Source organism: Oryza sativa, chromosome 3, assembly GCF_034140825.1.
Source record: "Oryza sativa Japonica Group chromosome 3, ASM3414082v1".
NCBI lineage: Eukaryota > Viridiplantae > Streptophyta > Magnoliopsida > Poales > Poaceae > Oryza > Oryza sativa.
Window position 1 is genome coordinate 12,048,720 of NC_089037.1, and position 14,561 is coordinate 12,063,280.

Genomic DNA, 14,561 nt, shown 5'->3' on the forward strand with positions numbered 1-14,561 from the left:
GAGAGCGACCAGCCGCTGGGCGCTGGCAAGCGGTGCGCGTTTCAAAAAGCTTTTGAAAAAAGAAAACTATTACTACTACTACTATCCGCTAAAAATTGTTTTAAAAAAGCACCGGTAGAAGCCAAACCAAATCTTTGTTTTTTTTTCACATTTCGCTTTTCCCCTCCCTTTCCACTAAAAAACACTCGCTCGCCCCCCCTCCCCCCAACTCCACCTGCTGCTGCTTCGCTTCGTCTCCACTTCACCAAACCCTCGCGCGCCGTGGAGGAGGTGGAGGCGAGAGCGGAGCAGGAAGATGGCGAGCGGAAGCAATGGCCAATGAGTGCGCGGTAGCCTCGCCTTTTCTACCCCAGCGCCTGCCGTATTAGCTTAGTGCTCGGGTTGGTGCGGCGGGGACTTCGGTGGGGGGCGCGCGGCTTCGCTTCTCGGGCACGCCTCCGCTCGCCCGGATCTGGGCTGCGGCGGCGAGATCCTGAGCTCAGATTCGTCGCGGAGGTAAGGTGCGTGGTTGGATTTTTTTTTCCTTTTTTCGTGCGGTCGGTTTGATGGTGCTTGCTGGTTAGTGATTCGCGCTGCGCGCGGATTTGTGCTTAATTGGTTGGTCTGGGTTGGTGGGGGTGGCGGCTCAGGTGGCGGCGATGGATTCCGCGGCGGCGGCGGGGGAGGGGCAGCGGTTCAAGCGCATTCCGCGGCAGTCGTTGGCGGGGAACCTGGAGCTGGATCCACTGGTATGTTTCGCTCTAATATTCTGTAGTCCTGCTTGTGGCGCTGTTCATTTGGTGGTGCGAATGTGGGTGCGGTGTGTATTGAGCTACCAGGAGTGGTGGTGGTACCGCAGACAATGTGGTGCGTGTGAACCTGGAGATGTTTGGAATGCAGTGAAGAGGGCACGGTCGAGATCTCAATATCTCAGCTTCTATTGCTTATATTTTCTAAGTGTACTAATTGTTCGGTGAGGGCTGAGTAGTGCAAAATGGCAGTGGTGATATCCAGTGCAGTGGAAGTGAAGGAGCTGCTGGCATTGTGCTGTTGAGTGAAACCTGCACAATGTGATGTGTTTTTTAAATCTCCTCTTTGCTACGATGCTTGTGTATGTAGTGTTCACACCAAATTGGCTGCTTTATATGGTTGGACTTGCAATGCTTTATTTTTTCCTTTTGTTGGATATGCTTGTAATGCCAAAATGTATCTATTAAATTGTTCATTGCATTGCTATAGGCTGGTGGTTTTGTGCATCTTTGGGTGCAGGGGTTGATATGTTGATATCCCATTATCTAAAATTGCTATAGGCCACTCTAACTGGAAACACACTAGTCACTACTCTGGTCTATGGGTTAATGACTTCATATTTTTCTCACCTATAGCATTCTATCGTAGAATTATTCACTGTACATTTAGTACTGAACATCCTTAGTTGACAATGTTTCATTTTGCTCTTTTCTTATCACAGTTGACAATATAAAACCCAATAGCTAATGCTGCATGGTTTTAATAGTCTTCTTCTTTTGGATTTCAGCTTAATGAAAATTTAGATCAATGGCCACATCTAAATGAGCTGGTTCAGTGCTATAAGGCTGATTTTGTGAAAGACGACTGCAAATATGGACGATATGAAAGTGTTGCACCACCATCTTTTCAGAATCAAATTTTTGAGGGACCTGATACTGACTTAGAAACAGGTATTCTACCGTAACTGAATTTGCCTCAGATGCACAGTGCAGAGTACCTCAGGGATAGTAGCTGATTTTCTTCTTTTGGGTCACAGAATTGCAGCTTAGCAATGATAGGCAATCCAAGCCTGATGAAGTTACTGAAGATGATATGCCAAGCACATCAGGGAGACAATTATATGAGACTGAAGTGCCCGCTTCATCCTCAAAAAAAGTATGTATTAGTTCATTTAATTTCTAGTCATGTAGGTGTTATATTATTTCCTGCCTACTTCACCTTTAGTGCCATAAAATGCTTGCTTAAACCACCTCCCCTATGATTAATCTGAGTGAATACACAGGAGGCTAGTTGCGTTTGATCTAAGCTATTTGCCTATTTCATGTTAAGTTCTTTATGTATTTCAATTGCATGTTAGGCCTCTGTTTCATCTTCTGTAATGCTTGTTGAACATTTTGTGCGCTCAGTTTACTTGTCTGAATCCATTTATGTTTCAATCAATTGTAGTACTGTTCAAATGCTTTCTGATTTATTAATTCGTATGCAAGTAGGCTATGTAGCACAAACTATTATTGTTGACATGGACATTTCAAGCAGAAACATTTTGTGCCACACTGATTTTTCTTTACTTAATAGTTATATAGTTATTCTTCACCGCGTTACATGCTCTCCTTTTGCCTGTCTGTCAGTCATCTATTATCTTTAATGTCTATAGTTCACCTTCATCGATCTAGATGACAATAGCATGTGCAGCAGCAATTGCCATCTTGATGTAGGGCATTAACAACATGTTATTGTTTTTTCAGCACTGCAGTCTATCACCTTTACCAGCATATGAACCGGCATTTGATTGGGAAAATGAGAGATCTTTGATATTCGGCCAACGGGTGCCAGAAAGTGTCCCTGCAATAAACAGCAGGTTTTCAACCTCACGCTCAAGAATTACATATATCATGCACTGAGCTTCCTTTTCTTGTTAATCCCATGTTATTAACTATTCTCTACTGATTACAGTGGATTGAAGATAACTGTCAAGGTGTTATCTTTGTCATTTCAAGCTGGATTAGTTGGTGAGCATAAATAAACACTGAAGTTTGTCTGTCTCTTAACTGCTAGACTTTATAGACCTGCCTTCTGATCACATATCATTTGCAGAGCCTTTTAGTGGTACAATCTGCTTGTACAACAGAGACAGAAGAGAAAAATTGTCAGAAGATTTCTATTTTCATATACTCCCAACAGAAATGCAAGATGTAAGGAGCAACTGAAAACTTCCTTCTGGGCTTCTATTGCATCCCTCTAAATTTTTGCAATTAGTATTTACAAAAAGAAACAGCTGTATCTCATTAATTACTCTGAAATTCTGTCCTAATCTTATTTGCTTTCTTACTAAACAAATTTCTTTTCTTCTGTATTCAATTAGGCTCAGATTTCTCTAGACCGCCGAGGTGTTTTTTCATTGGATGCCCCTTCACCATCAGTGTGCCTTCTGATTCAGCTAGAGAAGGCTGCCACTGAGGAAGGGGGAGTAACACCCTCTGTTTATTCTCGTAAAGAACCTGTAAGAAAGAAATTATTCATTTGTAAAAAAGCAGTGTTGATCCCTAAGTGTATCATATGCACTTATGACCCTTGTGCTAACTTTCATGATATAGGTTCACTTGACTGATAAAGAGAAGCAAAAATTGCAAGTCTGGTCTCGAATCATGCCATATAGAGAGTCGTTCGCATGGGCTATGATTCCACTGTTTGAGAACAACCAGGCTGGTGGTGCTGCCTCTCCCAGTAGCCCTCTAGCACCAAGTATGTCAGGCTCAAGTTCTCAAGATAGTATAGTGGAGCCTATTTCCAAGCTCACTTTGGATGGAAAGCTCAATCATTATTCAAGTGGAAGCTCAGTTATTGTAGAGATATCAAATTTGAACAAAGTGAAGGAAAGCTACATAGAGGACTCCCTCCAAGTAAGCACAAGCAGCTAAGCACAGCTAGTTCATATTGTTAACAGATAGATAATTGATTATTTTATTTTTTGGCCACTTGTAGGACCCCAAAAGAAAAGTACACAAACCAGTGAAAGGTGTACTGAGGTTAGAGGTGGAAAAACTTCATAATGGCCACAACGACATGGATAACATTTCTGAGGGCGGTAGCATGGCCAATGATTTGAATGATGCTGGTGAACTCAATAATGGTAGATACAACCGGAGTAGCTTTGATGGGATCCATGGTTCTTTGAATTCTAGTGCCGTGGCCCAGAAAGATGCACATCAGAATGGTCAAGCTTCCAATACAGAGAGTGGTGAAAATGTAACTACAAAAATGCTTCATCTACCTCATTTTGTGGAGTGTTAACTTTTGAGGCTTGTACCATGGACTAACACTTGCTTTCCTGTTTGTATGACATGGTTCTTTCTTGTTTCAGTTTCAAGCTTTTGACTTTCGGATGATGACCCGAAGTGAGCCATTTTCACAACTCTTCCATTGTCTCTATGTGTACCCACTGACTATTAGCTTGGGCCGTAAAAGAAATCTATTTGTAAGAGTGGAATTGAGAAAGGATGATTCTGACATCCGCAAGCCTCCATTAGAGGTTTGTTTACACATGCATTATACTCTTTGTGTTTTGTTGTTTTTGTTGTTCAGTATGCTTAGCCACTAGATATCGAATTTCAGGCTGTTCATCCAAGGGATCGGAACACAACACTACAGAAGTGGGCGCATACTCAGATTGCTGTTGGAACGAGAATGGCTTGCTACCATGATGAAGTTAAAATCAGTCTGCCTGCTCTCTTGACACCCCAACATCATCTTCTGTTCACATTTTACCATGTAGATCTCCAAATGAAACCTGAAGCCCCCAAACCAGTATGCTTTCTGTTCCTTATCACTAAGGTACACTTGTGTTTGGTTCGTGTGCATTCTGCTAGTGCCTAACATTTTCTTCCTTCAGGTTGTCGTGGGATATGCTGTTCTTCCACTGTCGACACACATTCAGTATGCAATTATACATTTTTTCCTCCTCTTGTTTTCAAAGTTGAAATATTTGTATTGAATTAATCTTGGACAGCTGCTTCATATATGGGACCTCATCCTATTGATGCTTTACTAGCATACCTACTAATTCAGTTTATGTTATTTAAGCAAATATGTGAAGAACTAGGATTTTGTTGAAACTTGGGAGAGCAATCTTTATAGGGTTGTGCCATCAAGTTATATGTACACCATGGTTTGACTCCAGCAGATAATGAAAGCTTAATGAAGAAATTCAGATCACTAGTATTTATCATTTTGTCGTGTACTAAGAATCAAAGAAAGCACCGTGGTACTTACTCAATAGGAGCCCTGAATGCTGCATACCATATCAACCATACTTTTGATCAAATGCTAGTAGCAGCGTGCTTTTAATATATGTATGGAAACTGCCCTTTTCTTTCCACGTAACATCCATTGGCCATCTTGAAAATTAGATCACAATCTCATACCATCTGTAACTGTTATCACAAGTTTAATGAGGAACTCTGAAGTGCTTATAATATCTTATTGAGTTTTTATAATGGAATTGAAATTGATATGCAACATTATTCTGAATCTAATAGGTTACTTTCAGACGTATCTTTGCCAATTTTAAGAGAACTTGTTCCACATTACCTGCAGGAAAGTGGAAAGGTTTGCTGCTTATCTTTGCCCCCTCCCTCTCCCCTTCTTTTTGTTTACCGTAGTGCAAATTTCATCTTCAAAAACATTTTCTGTAGTGTTTTTTATTTACATTTTCATTCTTATACAGGAAAGAATGGACTATCTGGAGGATGGCAAAACTGTTTTTAGGTTGCGATTAAGACTTTGTTCTTCATTATTCCCAGTTAATGAAAGAATAAGAGACTTTTTTGTCGAGTATGACCGCCATACACTTCATACAAGTCCACCTTGGGGTTCTGAGCTTCTTGAGGTATCTATTTTGTTCCACTTCCTACATGACTATACTTGGAGCCTCTGCTGTTAATTTCCTTATTTATTCTACTCCTGCTGCTATTTGTCTTTTATGATGAACACTTAAGCAAGACATTTGCCTTTTGCGGCCAACAGATGGTAATAGTCTGTTTGGCCTGTTCGTTCGTTCATGAAGCAGGCCAGAGGGATTCACACTCTTCAACTGTTTGTGAAAACTCTTTATTTAAGCTGTTCATTCTGGTTATATGCATACTTAGGCTGTGTTCTTTAGCCTAAGTCCCCGACTCAACTCCCTCGTTTTCCGCGTGCACGCTTCCCAAACTGCTAAACAGTGTTTTTCTTTGCAAAAAGTTTCTGTAGAAAAGTTGCTTTAAAAAATCAAATTAATCTATTTTCATTTTTTATAGCTAATACTTAATTAATCATGCGTTAATCCATTGCTCCATTTTGCGTGTGGAGGGGAGGGGTTCCCAACCCCTCCAAACAAACACAGCCGTACAGTAGATACCAACACTATATATACATTGGCATCTAAGCTTTGGATTTTACTCTGTTGCAGGCCATAAACAGTTTAAAGAATGTTGAATCTACTGCACTGTTGCAATTTCTCCAACCCATACTTAATATGCTACTTCATCTTATCGGTGATGGTGGTGAAACCCTTCAGGTTGTTGGTTGTTGTCTTTCTGTTGTACATAATAAGTTTACTATTCAATAATGCTCAATTATGCTTGATGTTGCATGTCTATGTATTTTGCAGGTTGCCGCATTTCGAGCTATGGTCAATATCCTAACCCGGTAATTTTGTGCTTTCTTGTTTGTTTTATATGCATCTTTTCACTTTTGGTTTTACTAGCTTCTCTCTAGAGCTCTAGCGTTCTGTGCTGATCGAGTGTTTGAATCCATGACACAATATGAAAACTGCTAATCTCTTGTTATATCAGTTCAGCACTTAGGACCATATGATGTACCACAAATTAAGTTACAGACAATGCATTGCTCTTGCAGGGTCCAGCAGGAATCATCTGATGGGGCTGAGAGAAATCGGTTTCTTGTTAGTTATGTTGATTATGCTTTTGATGACTTTGGTGATCGGCAAGCACCTGTATACCCTGGTCTGTCTACTGTTTGGGGAAGCCTGGCTCGGAGTAAGGTTAGTATAGGTTTCCTCTTTCTGTTTTGAGCAATCTATTATTGGGTGTGTTCTGCTTGATATCATCATGTTTATTATAGTTGTGGCTTTCAATGTTTGTGCTTGAGCCTTATAAGCCAAGTAGAGGGTACCCTTGGTGCTACTAATACTGTTTAAAACTGATATCATGCAGACATCCATGAAGTTATCATTATAGCCAGAATTTTCTAGTTATAAAGATTAAATTCTTACTCATGCACTTGCATGGATAAGTTAAACTCCTGATGATGTTCTTGCACAGACCAATTTAACCCAAAGGCCTAAGCTGAATACCATAATGACTTTATATTCTAACAACCACCTGAATACCTAAAACCATTTTGCTTCCTGAGTTCTTGCATCCCAATATATCATCTGTTAACGCTCGTCCTTGTCATGTTTTTTCCTGTATATTTTGAATTCTCCTGAGTGAATGCTTTATTCAATCAGCCTTTAACAGGCCTACCTTTCTCTGCTGCTTTGCTTCACTATTAATTCTTCTGTTTTGTTTTCTAGGCTAAAGGTTATAGAGTTGGGCCAGTCTATGATGATGTGCTGGCAATGGCTTGGTTTTTTCTGGAGCTTATTGTAAAATCGATGGGATTGGAACAAAGTCGTCTATTTTACCATAATCTTCCACTAGGTAGCAGCATATGTTCACCTGTCTCAGAGCAGTTCACACAACATTTTCATTATAAGAATATGTGATCATCAAATAAAGTGTGTTTTTGATTGTTTGCTGTCATGCTCTAGGTGAAGATGTCCCACCGCTACAGTTGAAAGATGGTGTCTTCCGATGTATCATGCAGCTGTTTGATTGCCTTCTAACTGAGGTTCATGAGCGCTGTAAAAAGGGTTTAAGCTTGGCGAAGCGCTTGAACAGCACACTTGCTTTCTTTTGTTATGATCTTCTATCAATTATTGAGCCACGCCAAGTTTTTGAGCTGGTAATGTTGGAAATCACATTTAAATTTTTCGTTCTTGCCCTGATTCTTTGTTATTTATGCATCGAATTCTTCTGTTTGTTCGCAAAGAAATCCTGCTTTGCTTCAACATTCCTGTTCCTTTTAAGGGTGGCCATTTGACTTCTTGGTATTGTTTCTGTTAATATTTGTACCCCTTTTTCCTGTTGGTTGTTTGGGATTTATTTGAGTCAATTTGTATGAGTCGCCAGTGAAAAGCTTTGTCTCATGCATCTTTGTGCATAAAACGCTGGTAAATAAATGCACCCTCTCTGCTTTTCAGGTTTCATTGTATATGGACAAGTTTGCAGGAGTTTGCCAGTCAATTCTCCATGATTGCAAATTGACATTCCTTCAGATAATATGTGACCATGATCTTTTTGTTGAGATGCCTGGTCGTGACCCCTCTGATAGGTATGTTGGCCCTTAGGTCCCTCATTTGTGGATGTTTGCCTTCCCAATATATGTTGGCAATACTTATCTGCTTTTCAAACATATTTTGGTGGACTGGCAATTTATTCAGAGACTTTAGGCTTCTTTCTTTAAGTTCGAAATATTTCTTAACATGAAGGCATTCATTCTCTGTTATTTATACAAATCTTGGTATGGGGATTTTATACATTTCTAATCCTTATAATGGTCATTCCTGTTTTTTTTTTAAATAAATAACCCTATCCCTGCATGCTCTTTGCCTTAGGTTGCTAAAAGTTTTAGGCACTTTATATCTTGTGAATTAGCATGTTTGAGCTAAATACTCTGTTTTTGCAGAAATTATCTCTCGTCAGTACTTATTCAAGAGATTTTTCTCACCCTTGACCATGATGATCTATCTCAGCGAGCGAAAGTAAGAATCTTAATTGCAAGACAAACACTTTGGTTCACCACTCAATACATTCTCTTCTACCTTTTCAACCTGTCTTACTTGTGATGGAAAATAACTTTTCTTGCTTATGGGAATTTTATTTACTGTAGGCAGCCCGTATTTTGGTTGTTCTAATATGCAAGCATGAATTTGATGCACGATATCAAAAAAGTGAAGACAAGCTGTATATTGCTCAGCTGTATTTTTCTCTTATAGGACAGGTATTTGCACATTTACTTCGTAATAACTACATTGCAATGAATATTGGTAATTAGTACATTGTTCTCTGCAAGATTTATCATACACAGGGTTGTAGTTACAAAATTTGTTGCTTGTGGAAAACTCTGATTTTTGCAGATTCTAGATGAGATGCCTGTATTCTATAATCTAAATGCTGTTGAAAAGCGTGAGGTGCTGGTAGTCATTTTGCAAATCATAAGGAACTTGGACGACATGACTCTGATCAAAGCATGGCAACAGAGCATTGCTAGAACCAGATTGTTCTTCAAGCTACTTGAAGAATGCATTACCCATTTTGAGGTCTGTAGCATGATTTCATTCAGAACTTAGAAAGAAGTATTTTCAATATTTTTGGCATTGGTGTGAAGTGTTTTCAATATTATTAACATTGGTGAAGACATACTGGTATTATCGCTGCCAGTAAATTTGTATCGAACGTATTTCTGACATTCCCTGTAACTCCACTGCTATGGTGGTTGTGTTGAAATGCACCCTGATTAATGCGTCCACACAATAGAGTAAAGGGTTGTGTGTTAAGGATTTTCTTGGTGGAGCACATCTCCTTTCCCTACATTTGATAGTTAATATATATTTTTTTTAAAAAAATGGCAAACAACTCTTTCAGGTGACGGATTTTGGAGTATATCTGAATCCAATTTCTTTTCATTGCGGTGGTGTTATATATTTGTGTTTGGGCATTTCAAAACTGACACATACACACATATAAATTACTTAGTGGCAAGCACCTCCCCCTTTTTAATTGGTAGTATTGCATGATAACAGTATCTAATCCATCTAACCTCAGATATACAAATTTTGATCTGGTAAGATTTGTGCGTTGATTTATCACTGATTATGAGTACTCTTATATTATTACAGTTTATTTGATGCTAAATCTCTTTAATGTATTCTGCAGCACAACAAAACAGGAGACAGCTTGTTACTAGGCTCAAGTTCACGGAGCCCTGATGCTGAGCGCCCTGCATCTCCAAAGTACTCCGATCGATTATCCCCATCAGTTAATGCATATTTGTCTGAGGCATCACGCCATGAAATAAGGGTATGTTGGTGCATTATTTTAGTGAGCATTGTCACATATTTGATAAGCTTTCTTGGAGTATCTTTGTTAGAGTCAGGTTGGATATGTCTTGAGTAGGTTTTTGAATGTGTGCTGGATCAGATACCTAAGATTGCCATTGTCAGCATTGTTGCTGGTTGGAATTGCAAAGAATATGTATTGCAGGCACACAAGTAGAAAGTGATTACATATGGATAACCTATACTATGTTCCCAGGAGACCATCCCTATACAATTTTCTGGTTTTACCCCCTGTATTCCCAAGGGTAAAATAATGATGCGAGTTCTCTTGTGATAGTCACACTGCTACACATGTACAAATTTTACCATAACTTTTGCCTTGTTGGTTTAATGCCATTGGAATAGCCAAATTCTTAACAGGACTCCATCGACAGCATTAAAGCATTTTAACCATGTAAATGCGACTGCTGTTCCCCTCCCAATATGCCGAATATTCCATATACTAGTACCATTAAACCTAGGTAGTTGATCTCATGTAATCACTGAAATGATGTTTTCAGAAGAATATTTCAGATGGTAACATGGTAAGTAGTTGCCCAGTAGTTATCTGCAGTTTGTGTGCAAACATTATTTATGGTCCAAAGTGCAGAAACTAATGTTTTCCCTAGGTTATTTAAAGGATTGCTGTAGTGGAAATGTTTACCGAGTGTCTCAATTGTTACTGAGATTTAACAATATCTAGTGAACTATGCAGGAGTGCAATTAAGCCTGTGTCATGAAGAAAGTGTTCTGTACCTACCATACGTGCAGATACTTCTTTTTTTGTGATTACACGGCAGATTCACACACCCCACTAAACCCACCCCCACCCCACACTGCGCGAATGCGCCTCCTAACATGCGGTCAAAGATACGGAAACCAGTGCACCACGGTCAAAGATACGGAAACCAGCTCACCAAAATCCTGTTGAAAGCCCATCTGCATGTGTGTAATATTTGTGGGCACTAGGATTTTAACCCTGGTGGGTGGAGTCATGCACCCATGACTCCACCACACCATTGGTGCTTCCCCTCATACGTGTAGAAATTTGGTTGTGACAAAGAAACTCCTTGATTATGGTAAACGTTTTAGTCACATGTTTTCACAATGATCACTGCTATTTAATGCAGCCTCAGGGAACACCAGAAAATGGATACATGTGGAACAGGGTTAGTCCTCAACTGAGCTCTCCTAACCAGCCCTATTCATTGAGAGAAGCACTTGCTCAAGCGCAGTCTTCAAGGATTGGATCAACCGCGAGGGCACTGAGAGAATCTCTACATCCAGTGCTGAGACAAAAGTTGGTACGTATTACAATCTTATGTGGATCTTTATGTTTCTTCTCTTTTTCTTTTTGAAAAATCTGACAGAAAATTCCTACAGGAACTGTGGGAAGAAAATCTCAGTACTGCTGTGAGCCTGGAAGTGTTGGGAATAATTGATAAGTTTTCAGTCGCTGCAGCTTCTCGTAGCATCACTACTGATTACGCAAAGCTAGATTGTGTAACATCTGTATTAATGGGTCTTTTATCAAGGAGCCAGCCCTTAGCTTTTTGGAAAGCTTTCCTTCCTGTGGTGTATAATATATTTAACCTCCATGGCGCAACACTGATGGCAAGGGAGAATGATCGCTTCTTGAAGCAAATTGCTTTTCATCTTTTGCGCCTTGCTGTTTTCCGGAATGATTCTATTAGAAAAAGGGCTGTTGTTGGGTTGCAGATTCTTGTTAGGGTAAGCTGCTTGTTACATTCAATTTTATACAGTCATGAACTGAATGATTCTAATATAGATATTCTCATCCTTGCAGAACTCGTTTAATTATTTTAAGAACACCACAAGGTTGAGGGTGATGTTGACAATCACTTTGTCAGAACTTATGTCTGATGTGCAAGTAACTCAGATGAAATCTGATGGCTCTCTTGAGGAAAGTGGTGAAACTCGGTGCCTTAGGAAATCACTAGAGGAAATGGCTGATGTACGAAGTAAGGATCTCTTGAAAGATTGTGGCCTCCCTGTTAATGCACTGGAGGCAGCGCCTGAAGGGTCGACTGATAATAGGTGGTCTTGGGTAGAAGTTAAACATCTATCCAAATGTCTAGTCCAGGCCCTTGATGCTGGTCTTGAACATGCCCTCTTGGTAAGCAATTCTTGTTAATGAATCCTCTTATGCTTCCCAGAAGTGAAAGGGCCATCCCATATGCTAAATTGAATAGGCAATCCGTGGAAATTTTAACTACTTTTTTGTCATACTGCACACTTGAAACACCTAAATATCAGCTATGCTATTTCTTTCCATTTGTGTTTTCGTGAATTGAATTTCTAAAACTCTATATTTTCTATGTTCTTTGCAGGGCTCTGAAATGACTCTGGACAGGTACGCTGCTGCTGAGGGTTTCTATAAGCTAGCAATGGCCTACGCGCCTGTGCCAGATCTTCATATAATGTGGTTACTGCATCTATGTGATGCACATCAGGAGATGCAATCATGGGCTGAAGCTGCACAATGTGCAGTTGCTGTAGCTGGTGTTATCATGCAGGTTTTAATTTTTTTTCTCGAGTTTGTCTTTTGTTGCAAGAATCTTGTAATTCCTTTATGGAGTTTTTTTATCTTTAAAATTTTCTTATAGGCACTTGTTGGAAGGAATGATGCGGTGTGGAGTAAGGAGCATGTTGCTTCCCTATGTAAGATTTGCCCTATTGTGAACACTGATGTTAGCTCAGAAGCATCTGCAGCAGAAGTTGAGGGATATGGTGCATCCAAGCTTACTGTGGATTCAGCTGTCAAGTATCTTCAGCTGGCAAACAAACTTTTTGCACAAGCCGAACTCTATCACTTTTGTGCTAGTATTCAGGAACTCATCATTCCTGTGTATAAAAGCAGAAGGGCATATGGGCATCTGGCTAAGTGTCATACATCACTCAAGGATATCTATGAGTCAATTCTTGAACAGGAGGCTAGTCCTATACCATTCATTGATGCTACCTACTACCGGGTAGGGTTTTATGGGGAGCGGTTTGGCAAACTCAACAAAAAGGAGTATGTGTTCAGAGAGCCAAGAGATGTTCGTCTTGGTGACATAATGGAGAAGCTTAGTCATATCTATGAGGCTAAAATGGATGGCAATCACACCTTACACATCATTCCGGATTCGAGACAAGTCAACGCTGATGAGTTGCAACCTGGTGTCTGCTATCTGCAGATAACTGCTGTTGATCCTGTAATGGAGGATGAGGACCTAGGGAGTAGAAGGGAAAGGATTTTCTCTTTATCTACTGGTACTGTCCGGGCCCGTGTGTTCGACCGTTTTCTTTTTGATACACCATTCACAAAGAATGGAAAAACACAAGGTGGCCTTGAAGATCAGTGGAAGAGGCGCACAGTACTCCAGACAGAGGGTTCCTTTCCTGCTTTGGTGAATCGTCTGTTAGTGATCAAATCAGAATCTCTAGAGTTTTCTCCTGTTGAGAATGCGATTGGAATGATCGAGACAAGGACAGCTGCCTTGCGAAATGAACTAGAAGAACCACGCAGTTCGGAAGGTGACCAACTCCCAAGACTCCAAAGCCTGCAGAGGATACTCCAAGGAAGTGTGGCTGTTCAGGTAAGCTGTAAGCCTGTAACTCTTGTGCAGAATTTGAACCATTTTTTAAGAATGCCTTGAGTATATGCTCCTCTATTTTCTTTCTTTTGCTAACTTTTACAAAAACCTGACGATGCAGGTAAATAGTGGTGTATTAAGTGTGTGCACTGCATTCTTATCTGGTGAGCCCGCAACTAGGCTCCGATCTCAAGAACTGCAGCAGCTCATCGCTGCATTGCTGGAATTCATGGCCGTCTGCAAGCGCGCAATCCGTGTGCATTTTAGATTGATAGGGGAAGAAGACCAGGAATTCCACACTCAACTAGTCAATGGCTTTCAGTCGCTCACAGCTGAGCTTTCACACTATATTCCTGCAATTCTTTCAGAGCTATAACTGTATTCTAGCAAGCTGGCAAGTAGGTAGCATTTGAATGGTTCATTCTTTCAGTTGGGGCTCCCCACCTTGTCCATAATTCCGTTAGTTTGGTTGTATAGTTCTGGAAAACTAACTAGGCTTTTCAATTCTGTTCTGTTTGCAATGCCGTGCCACGATTTTGGGGGTGTAAAGCTTGTGTAATCCTTAGTGTGTTGTATCTCTATTACCTTGTTTATGCGGTTTGTAGACTAATAGCAAGCTATATAGCAGTAACTATTCGAGTGGACAGTTGTGTTCATCTGGAGTGATATATAATGGCTATGGTTCTGGGTGTTCTTTCCTTCATAACGGGCATTCTCGCAAATTTAACCTATGTTGATCACAGGTTTAGTTAATTTTGACAAAAAATTCTATGCACATGACGTGAATTCATATGCAGTGTTTGTAAGTTACTCACCTGTTCTTCACTGTAACTCGGCCTATATCATCAAGCCAGTCCTTGTACCATCATAGGCCGGACAGGATACTTTATTAGATGTTCTACCCAGTATAGTCCTTGTAACATCAAACCAAGTTCGTTTTAGAGTTTGGTACCTCCTTCCTATAATGTTATACTGATAAAATTCTTTATATTTTAGGATAGAGATAATATGATAACGAATACACTCAGGGACCC

General features: G+C 40.1%; 1 protein-coding gene across 2 annotated transcripts; it reads left to right on the forward strand.

Moving 5' to 3' along the window:
- The first annotated feature begins 371 nt into the window (after positions 1-371).
- Positions 372-14,173, forward strand: LOC4332718 (guanine nucleotide exchange factor SPIKE 1). 2 transcript variants are annotated; one of them, XM_015775852.3, is made up of 31 exons: positions 372-500; positions 630-728; positions 1,517-1,679; positions 1,766-1,884; positions 2,475-2,587; positions 2,683-2,738; positions 2,824-2,921; positions 3,092-3,229; positions 3,324-3,629; positions 3,712-3,975; positions 4,091-4,258; positions 4,342-4,533; positions 4,619-4,662; positions 5,265-5,334; positions 5,453-5,614; positions 6,176-6,283; positions 6,377-6,414; positions 6,625-6,769; positions 7,304-7,430; positions 7,541-7,734; positions 8,033-8,163; positions 8,518-8,593; positions 8,722-8,832; positions 8,969-9,151; positions 9,768-9,911; positions 11,059-11,232; positions 11,312-11,659; positions 11,736-12,065; positions 12,280-12,465; positions 12,556-13,530; positions 13,649-14,173. In XM_015775852.3, the coding sequence occupies exons 2-31, from the start codon at positions 639-641 to the stop codon at positions 13,901-13,903; spliced, it is 5,508 nt and encodes a 1,835-aa protein (XP_015631338.1). In that variant the 5' UTR covers positions 372-500; positions 630-638; the 3' UTR covers positions 13,904-14,173. The 2 variants fall into 2 exon arrangements, with proteins under 2 accessions (XP_015631338.1, XP_066164643.1); XM_066308546.1 differs by having other exon boundaries at positions 372-495.
- The last annotated feature ends 388 nt before the right edge of the window (positions 14,174-14,561 follow it).